This window comes from Henckelia pumila, chromosome 2 (assembly GCF_033568475.1).
Source record: "Henckelia pumila isolate YLH828 chromosome 2, ASM3356847v2, whole genome shotgun sequence".
NCBI classification, from domain to species: domain Eukaryota; kingdom Viridiplantae; phylum Streptophyta; class Magnoliopsida; order Lamiales; family Gesneriaceae; genus Henckelia; species Henckelia pumila.
This window is the reverse complement of record NC_133121.1, coordinates 94,145,529-94,155,655: the sequence shown is the minus strand read 5'-3', so window position 1 is coordinate 94,155,655 and position 10,127 is coordinate 94,145,529. Positions and strand designations below refer to the sequence as shown.

The following is a 10,127-nucleotide window of genomic DNA, read 5'->3' as shown; positions in this document are numbered from 1 at the left end:
GTTGGTTGGTTGTAATGAGCTACAAAATTAGTTGAAATAAAATTACAAGTTTAACCGTCAAAAAATAAAATCAAATACAAGTTAATTATTTTTGTTTCAAAAAACCTTGAATTCCTCGCTTTCAGAATAAGACCCAAGATTTAAAAATGGACAATGAAAGTCACGTTAATTTTTTTTATTGTTATTTGAAACTTCTAATAATTATTTTTATTTAATCGGAACTGGATAATAACTATATAATAACAATAACCTCAAAAAAAAAAAAAACTATATAACAATAAATTTGTATAGAAAGAAAAAAACGTATGAGCCCAGCCACCCCCAGCCCCTCTGAGCCCTCTCCTCCCTCACCCCTAGAGTACTGTATCAACCCCCTCCACCGATATCTCCTGCAAGCTATGAATTCTCACAGCCCTGCGACACTTGTGGACCACTTTCTTTCTTCTGCTCAACTACCCATCTTCTCCTACAATTCGTTCTCTCTACCTTTCTTCCCTCATCCTTTTTATATGCCACGAAGCCCCTGAAAATAATGAAGAAAAAGGCTTTCTTTTCGCCTGTTCCTCGTATCTACATCCTTAAAAAGCCCGCCTTTTGTGCTCCGTGTCTCCTTTTTTGCTCTCAGATTTCTGTATGATGTGTTGTGGGCTGTGGCAAAGAGTCTTGAAAAGTGTAAACAGTGTTTCTCACTTTTAACTCTCAACATCTTACCTGGGTTTTGTTGTTTCGGCAGATCTTCGGGTGTGTCTTCCTGCTGGTTTTACCACGTTTTACTTTCTTTTTTGCTGGAATCTGGGTCTTGGAAGAATTCGGGCATGGTCAAAAGTGGGTAGACAATGACAAGAATTTGGGATTTTGCGTTGATTCTGTTGAAGCTTGAAGGTATTTTGATGTTCTACGCGTTTGGTGAGGTAGCTATCCATTTTTTTTGGTAGATTCTTGTGGGGTTACATTTAATTTTAGAAAGTTAAGAGTTTATCAAGGATTGCTATATATTCATAAGCTTGGTGGAGAGGTGCTTTTTAACTTCTGAAGTTACTGTTCTCTGTGTTGTGCTATCTGGAAGAGCTTAGTTCCTTAAATACTCTATTGTCCATTATGGCTACACTGGAGAATTATTTTGTTGAGTGGAAGGAGGAATATGTATCCAAAGAGAGGGGAAATCGTGTGGTCCACTATTTTTTGGAGGACAATTTAGGGGAATCCTTTCTTGCTGTTGTGGGCACTGAGAGGAGTGTGAGGCACATGTTTTATGTTGTCTCTGAGGAGTTCTTGAGCGTCCATGGGCCTGAGAACTTGGTCCATGCTGGCTTCAGATGGAGATCACGGCGAGAGGTTGTGGATTGGCTCACATCTATGTTGTCAAAACAGCACAGACAAGGTGATTATGGTAGTTTTTTATTTTATTTTATTTTTATCCCTTTTCTTGAAGTATTATGGAGTTTGTCTTCTTGTGTTCCTAATTTATTTCCCAAGTTTCATGTTTTCCTACCAACCTCTCCTTTTCTTTTTGTTGCCAGTGAGGAATTTGAACCATTCATTTTTTTAACTTTCCTTATTAGTGGTGGAACTCTCATTGATCTTTTTCTGAAGGAAATGACCATAGCTTGATTCAAATTTCTGGCTTGATGTTCTTTCTTTTACTTGTCTTGTCTGCCTTCCCAAAGGTGCCAAAAAGCAATCTGTTTTTTGCTGCTTAGCTGTTCTAAGTTCATATCTTGTGTCTGCCACTTATCTTTTGATTCTTTTTATCAAGTTTGAATCTTCAATTATTTAACACTTTTGTTTGTTGTTTCCCATGGAGTATACATGTTTTTCAAGTCATTCATATAGGAGGGTTTTTTTATTTCTATTATATATTGTTGCGCAGTTCAAAAATCACATGAACCTCTTCTGATAATAATGTTAGATTGTATGGACGGGCACCCTGATAATTTGTTTTATGGATATAAATGCTATATATTCAATATCCTGGTTGAGTTATAGGTGTCAGTGTGAAATACATTACAGTTAACTGAATATATTGCAACTTTTTTGCGACAGAGTCTCCCAAAGATGATCCTACTTCCAAATATGATGATCATCGTCTGGATTGGCTATCTCATAAGGTATATAATTTGTGGCCAAGTATTTTCATCTTGCTATGCTTTGTTTTACTAATTTTTCTGAGATTATTAACTTGCCTATGGTTGAATATGTGTATCAGAGCCGTCTAGCGGGAAATTTGAAAAGTCATCACTTAGGCATTGCATGGTCGGGTTTGGCATGGACCTGCTGTAAACAACTGAAGCATTACCCATCATTTTACCGGAATGGGGTTTTAATAATGGTAAGCTACCTAAAATATGATTGTTGAAGTTTCTTGTATTTTTGTCTTTTTTTCCTAGATTTTTTTTAAAAATGAAGGTCATGAACCATATGTTAAGTTTTCTAGATCATTCATATTCTGTGAAATTTAGGTTCCGTTTGGACATAAAATGTTTTTATAAAAGTGTGTTTAATTTTTTTTATAAAATATTTTAAAATTTGTTTTAGTAATAAATATACGTTTGGACAAATATTCTATAAAAACATTTTAAAATTTCAAAAGTAATATTGTTCATCGTTATCTTCCATATTTCTATTCTGAAAACAACTCTCAATTGTTTCCTAAAAACTTTACTTGGAGAACACTTTTTAAAAATATTTTTCAAAAACATTTTATAAAAATCTTGTCCAAACACATATTTTAAGTTTTTCACTTATAAAACATTAAAACGTTTTTATAGTACACGTCCAAACGGAGCCTTGATATTGTTTATGCACAGGGCTCTATTTGACTTGGTCTGTGTCTAACCAAAAATTCCAGAGTACGTAAGAATTGAGGTGCAGCTATCGCCTCCCCCCAAAATCACGTTATCCTTTTAGGTTTAGCACTTGTGATTTGTTTTCAATTATCATCAACCTTTTGAATTTCAAATTCCCTCACTAATCTTTTCCTGCATCAGGTGAAATCATTTGTCTTTGTGATGGCTGAAAAAGAGAACCGTTATGTTGCATATTTGGAAGATATGTATGAAGACAAAAAATGCCAGAAGAAGGTCAAAGTGAGGTGGTTTCATCACAACAAAGAAGTCACGGGAGTTGTTTCATTGCGGAATCCTCATCCTAAAGAAGTTTTCATCACTCCATACTTTCAGGTCATCAGTGCGGAGTGTGTTGATGGTCCTGCCACAGTCTTAACTCGTGAGCACTATGAGAAATGCCTAGCGGTTTTTCCTCGTGATTTGTTAGGAAACATGCATTTTTGCTTCAGACAATTCAAGAGTAACAGAGTAAAGCCTTTCAAATTAAGTAAATTGAGTGGATACTTTGATCAACCAATTTTCTCTTGTTTTAGCCCTGATTTTTTTGAGGAAGATTTGAGCTCTGAAGATGATTTAAAAGTGGGAACCAAAAGGAATAGAAGTCACAGGAATCATCAGAAACTGGTGAATGATTTACCGTTTCAGCAACTTAAGTGTGATCAATTGAGTAGGGAGTCGAGTTTCCTCAAGCATGTTGAGGGCCAATTTTGGAATACTCCAAGTTTTATTCTGAATGAAAAGGTGGAGTTTCTTTGCCAAGATAGTGGTATTCGTGGCTGTTGGTTCAGGTGCTCAGTCCTGGAGGTTTCTAAGAGACGGATGAAAATTCTTTATGAAAATGTCAAGGATGAAGATAGTTTCACCAATCTTGAGGTATGCATGGTTGTACTTCATTTGTGGCTCTAATTATATATAGAGGGAGAGAACATATCATACTACTAGTTACCAGAATATTCACTGTATGAATCATTTTACTTGGTGGACTCAAGGAACAAAAGGTTGCTTCAAAACCCTTAATTTCTTTTCTCACGGTTTTCTTTTCCTTTTTTCCCCACTCAGCATCCGAAATTGTACCAATTTTTGCCGCATCGCATCCTATGCAGTCATTGCATAATTTATTTGCATATAGTACTTGCTCCTTAATTACGAGACACTACTGTATTTATCTTCGTTACGGTAGGAATGGATCCCCACATATAGAGTGGCCAAGGCGGATAAACTGGGAATGAGGCATCCAGGTCGCACAACTGTCAGGCCTATGTATCATTGTAATCAGATGAGCTTTACCTTCAAGATCGGAGATCCAGTAGATGCCTGGTGGAGCGATGGATGGTGGGAGGGGTTCATTTCAAATTCATATGATAGTAAAAATGGGTGTTACCAAATGTACATTCCAGGTCTGTAACCCCACCAACCCTTCTTTTTATGGATTTCAGAATTTATTATTTATCTTGTGCATTTTCAATAGAAACCCAATCTGACATCAGGTGAAAGGTTGTATCTGAACGTTGAGTTGAAGAACCTTAGAGTTTCAAGAGATTGGGTCTGTGGACAATGGGTGGATATCAAGCCAAATCCTAACATTTTCAGCATCATATCGTCAACCAATATAGACACCAAGCTTTCGAAATCGTCAGCTGTTTCTAAAGAAACCAAATCCGACAATTATCCAACTTTCTGTTTTGAAATTGGCATTGATCATAAACTCAATGACATTGAAGAGGAAATTCATGACTTAGCAGACATGAAATTGACAAACGTCCCTCTAAAAGACGGTTACTGCAACAACCAGCAGCAGCATGTACTTGAAGAACTTGAAGCTGAAGAAAACGAGAAGTACGCTGACCATGCCCACGAACAAGATTTGAAAGAAAACAAGGATCATGCCTTGATTGATGCAGAAGTTCAAGATAAAGAAAGTCCGTTGAATGGCATCAGTGATGATGTTAACAGTGAAATGAAAGACGATTTGGTGAAACTTGAAACTACTGAGCTGAAAAACGAGGGAGAAACAGGGAAAATTCCGACTCCTTCATTGCCCACATAAATCACCTTTTCTTGTTCTTGCTCGGCTTTCTAATCGTGACTGTATGTGACAGTTTTCCTTGGTAGTTAAATTAGCTGTACATAGTAAAGAGGGATTTTAAAGTAAAGTACCAAACCAAATAGAAACTAGGCTAGAGTCATCTTGAAGGTTCAGTATATCACCTTATCGTCTTTGTAGACTGAAACCTATACGGTGTGGGTTATGTGTCTATATTTGTACCCTTTACTGTGAAATGTTTTTGTTGTGTACTTTTGTTCCACGGAAAGTAGAGCTCATGGTTGTTTTTTCCTCTCTTTTGAAAGTCGTCTTGTTGTTGTTGTTATTATTATTTTTTATTTATTTATTTATTTTTAATCTTATTTTGGGATGATTCCATGCTATATTGGGAGAACTCCCGGTGTATAGACTTGCGGGGTCAGTAAGTACTTTTTTTTTTTGTTTTTAAATGAGGTTTTGTACAACTACATCCAGAGTGTTTCTCTCAATTAACATAAAATCTCGCGCCTTATTTGATGCGCGATTGTTGCTATGTAATCGAATCAATTTTGCTTGTCTTGCTATTGTAATCGAACCAATTTTTCTTTAAAGGGTTGACCCCGAAGGGGACCCCATTCCACATGAGTCAGAGGCCCATTGGCTCATGCGGAGGGTAAATCGAGGGATGTGCACGAGCGGCAGGGACCTGAAGGAGGGAGCACATGGCCCAATCCCCAGAGCATACTCCCCACAATATTTCAGCAGGAAATATGCTCCACACGAGGATCGAACCCGCAACGCTGGAGAATTTCTTCCCACGTCACCTCAGACCTTACCAACTCGCCTATGCCCCTGTGGGCGTAATCGAACCAATTTTTGCTTGACAAGTACGTTGTTTATAGTCACACTTTCATGAATTTGAATTATAAATATTAGTCAAGATATTCTTAGAATGCATCCACCTCTTTCTCCGAGAGAGCAGTGAGTGATTGGCAGCTATGAACACAAAAAACCAGCAAAACCTCTTGGTCAGGAGTTCGATTCCCCCTACTAACACCTTCTTGGACTAACGTAGTTTGCAGTCTATTGTGTTAGTTCGGAGGTTTATCCAGTGCGCACCAAAGGTAGCGGCTGCGGGTTCCCACCTCAAAAAAGGGAAAAAAAAAAGAAGCAAAACCCAGAGTCACGGTTAACATGCATGTGATCAGAATTAATCCCTAACACTCGATTAGATGCTGCAAGATTTGAACCAGATGTTTAAATTTGGTGTCGCAAAAGCCCACATACGAAACAGAAACAATGCAAAATTATTCATCAATTTCACATATAAATTCTACTCGAGACATCCATTCTTTCCAGCAAAGCTCTTTTCCTTTCCAACAAAATTTATCGGTTCTAGTTCTCGATGCCCATATACATGAGATGCAGTTTCTCTGATCTAAACATGAACACAAATAAAATTAACGAAGATCAGGTTCCGAAGGTATCATCACACACTTGTATGATCCGAAGATGTGGTCCAACTTATGTCCGAATCACCCATTTCCAGAACTCTATAACGCATATTCTGAAACAAAGGACTTTCAGAAATACAGGATATCCGCTCTCCAAGTGAAGGGTCAGCTGAGAAATTAACAAGCGCCTCGACAGCATTGTCTATGAGTTCATTTGACTCGTCCTCTGATAATACATCGAGGAGAACGGATATCACTCCAGAATTTGCGAGGGCAACTCGATCAGCTTTGTTGCAACTCAATTGTGCAATGGCTCCGGAAACTCTCTCTTTAACATTGGAGTTTTCGTACTTCAAGAGCTCGACAAGAATTGGTATTGCACCAGCGTTTTCCACAACGGACATTGAGAACTTGTAATTTGACATATCTCGTATCACCTCAGCAGCCCCAGCCTTGGCTCCATCTTTTTCTCCTCTAAGGAGTTCCACCAGATGGCCAGCGATTGTAATCGCGTTCTCTTCATGGACAGCTAAGATGCACAGTACATCTACAGCGATTTCTTGACCAATGGGGTCGGAGCCTTGAAGTAGCTCGACATACAAAGGAATGACCCCAGCTTGAGCAACAAGTTTAATATGATTGATGTGTGATGCAATAACTCCAAGTGCATTACCAGACACCAATTTCACGGAGAGATCCCCATCCTTGAGTAACTGTACAAGAACAGGTATAGCACCTGCATCCACAAGCGTAGGCCTTGCACTTTTAATCAACCCAAGTAAGCCGATTGCTTGAGCAGCTCTGGTTCTAGAGATCAAGCGGCCACGACTGGCTGCCTCAACGAGACGATGTACATTCCTTGAATTCAGTAGATACCTCCTAACCTCTCGTGTTAGAGCCAACACACTAAATATTTCATAAAGAATATCCTTCACATCTTCAGAACTGGAATTTAACATACCAAGAACAATCTCCAGGCCATGGTTGCTAGCTACCGTTCTGCTATTTGAGTCCCAAAATGTTACAAGATTTCGCAAGCACTTTAACAAAGAAATTTGCAATCTACCTTCAGTGTTTGGCAGCAGGTTCAGAAGAATAGGAATCGCGCCAGACTGACCGATGAGGTTGGCTAATCTGCCGTCCCCTTGTGAAGCAAGACATTTCAGGCAGTAAGCAGAGGCTACAAGAATTGATGGATTCAGTGGACTTTCAAGGAGACCAACGACCAATGGCACAGTAAGTGCCAAAACATTTTCCGGAGCATGTCTGGACATCTTAGCGAGCTTGATTGTGGCCTCAACTTTCAGAGCATCGTTCCCGCACGCAATCACATTCGAGTATAGTTGGAATGCTGAATTCCAGTTTCTGCTATTGCTACTCTCTGCCAGTTTGCTCTCTGAACATTCAATTAAAGTCGAGGAAGGGGATGCCGAAGCCATCTTTGCTTTAATTAGCAAGATCCAAGACTCAAGTACTTACCATTTGTCCACAGAAAAACCAGTTCACCTGATGGTATCATAAGCAGAAAAGCGAATGATAAAACAAGTTTAATCAATAATATCATCCCAACCCTTGAATCTTTCAACTTCATATCGTTGCATAAACACAAAATTACAAACCCAAGTTTCGAAAACAAGAACAAATAAAAAAAAATAAAGCTTAATCTTCAGCTCAATATTCAAATGAGAGAAAAAAGATCCATCTTGTAACATATCAGTACCGGGGGAGGAATCGAAGGAAGAAGGGAAATGGTAAGATTTCTTTATGACTTTTCCAGAATCCCTTAACAACTGGATCAATCATCAATCATCACTGATTGAGACATTAAATCCGTCCACTTATTTGGTATTTAGGATCCGGATTAACATTCGGTTTGCCGGTTCAATCAGATTATAAGGCATACAATACATACATACATACATAATCAAAGACAAAATTATAACGAATTTCCGAAACCCGTCGCAACAATAATCAAAATCAGAATTCATTCGAAACGATCTACTTGCCTCATCCGAATAAACTTTCCATTTCCCAATCTCCGCAGAGGAGTGGAAAGAAGCCAAGAATGAAGAAACTGAACAGGTTCCAGAATCTTACACAAAGGACCAAGTTGCAGTGCTTCGCTTTCGGGTCCAATACAGAGTCGTTGCATGGAATTAAAGTTTGGCTCTCACCCTTTAATTTTTTTAAACTATAAATTTCGGTCCAATAGTAGTTGTTTCGGGCAAGGTGTTGTTATATAATTTTGCTATGGTGAGCAATCATCGTGAGTATTTATGTGAGCATTGCTGATGTGAAATCTTATGCATCCAATAGGTGTATGTCACTTGAGTAGCTGCTCACATGAATGCTCACAATGGTTGCTCACCATAGCAAAACTCTATATATATATATATAGAAATTTTCAGCTGTCCAATCATGTTTTCCCACTTGGTCCGCGACCACTAAAACCCGGGTTTTAGTGGTTTTTATTTTTTTTTCGCATCACGGGTTTTAGTGGTCGCGGACCAAGTAGTGAAACATGGTTGGACAACTGAAAATTTCTTATATATATATATATACACACACACTAGTAAAATTCACGTGCGATGCACTTGAGAACACGATTTATTATCGATAAACGTTGTTAAATAAATGAGTTGATATTAGAAGAGATAAACGTGCAATTAATTAATAATTTTCATGATGTTTTAATAAATAGTAAAATTCAATGTAATATAATATGTATAACATGGATTATAAAATGAGTGCGAGCAATATTTGTTCAAAAATTTTATATGTTACAAATCTAATTGAATTTATAGTTGTTGCAAATAATGGTTGTAAAAAATATTATAATTTTGTATAGAATAGAAAATGAGAAAAAATATATAATTTGATATCATGACATATTTTGAGAATAAATGTATATTCTTTGATAGATAAAATAGATTTTATTCATAATTGATAATAATAAATACTCTTTGAATGAAAAAATATTTACATGTCTTAGTTATAAAAATCAATATAATTTTCAATGTTTCAACTAATAAAAACATTGATAATATTTTCGAACAATGTCACATCTACAATTTCAATGTTCATCACTTACAGTCATATATTACCATTTTAAAATAATATATTATCAATAAAACAATCACTCATGTAAGTTAAAGATATAATGTTTACTATTGTTTTATCTTGACACAATATTGATATTGAAACTTATGCAATTATTACAACTCGGGTTTTTCATGATTTTGTTGATTAATCTTGAGCAATTATGACATGCTTCGTACCATGAATTTGTCATATTTTCTTTATTATGTATGTATGCTCTGAATCGATATACTTTATTCTGTATTTGTTAATAAGTGAGATACGTCAATCAAATTAAATTAAATACTCATTTTGTAATGTCTTATCTTATGTGTTGATTACTTATTTTACGAGTATTGATTTATGTAAAAAAAAATAATAATTAATAACATACATAATACATTCTAAACCTTAATTTAAATTATTAATAAATGTTTTTTCCTTTATATGTTGGAATTTTTTCTCTTTCACAATTTTTTTCATTTACCACGTGTTGTTTTTTCTCTATAAAAGAATCAATATTCTAATCACCTTTAATAGTAATTCTTGTGGTGGGTTTGGTCAAACCCAAAGACCCACCCAGACCTGCTTGTGGACCCATTTGGACTAGTCTAAAATTGCCTCATCGGGGCGGGTTTAAAACGGGGGTGAGTTTAGACACGGCCCATTGTCATCCCTTTATTGAAGTGTTGTCGTTCTTTAAATAAAGTATATTTTAATAATAAT

General features: G+C 36.7%; 2 protein-coding genes across 2 annotated transcripts; one reads left to right on the top strand and one right to left on the bottom strand.

Annotated features, from left to right (window-relative positions):
* The first annotated feature begins 316 nt into the window (after nt 1–316).
* LOC140881141 (uncharacterized) lies at nt 317–5,181 on the top strand. The gene is made up of 6 exons (XM_073286212.1): nt 317–1,381; nt 2,044–2,108; nt 2,207–2,329; nt 2,988–3,719; nt 4,027–4,243; nt 4,334–5,181. The coding sequence occupies exons 1-6, from the start codon at nt 1,099–1,101 to the stop codon at nt 4,891–4,893; spliced, it is 1,980 nt and encodes a 659-aa protein (XP_073142313.1). The 5' UTR covers nt 317–1,098; the 3' UTR covers nt 4,894–5,181.
* Nucleotides 5,182–6,164: 983 nt separating this feature from the next.
* On the bottom strand, nt 6,165–8,463 carry LOC140883387 (uncharacterized). The gene is made up of 2 exons (XM_073289828.1): nt 8,330–8,463; nt 6,165–7,829 (listed from the first exon to the last, which is right to left on the bottom strand). The coding sequence occupies exon 2, from the start codon at nt 7,760–7,762 to the stop codon at nt 6,359–6,361; it is 1,404 nt and encodes a 467-aa protein (XP_073145929.1). The 5' UTR covers nt 7,763–7,829; nt 8,330–8,463; the 3' UTR covers nt 6,165–6,358.
* Between the last annotated feature and the right edge of the window lie 1,664 nt (nt 8,464–10,127).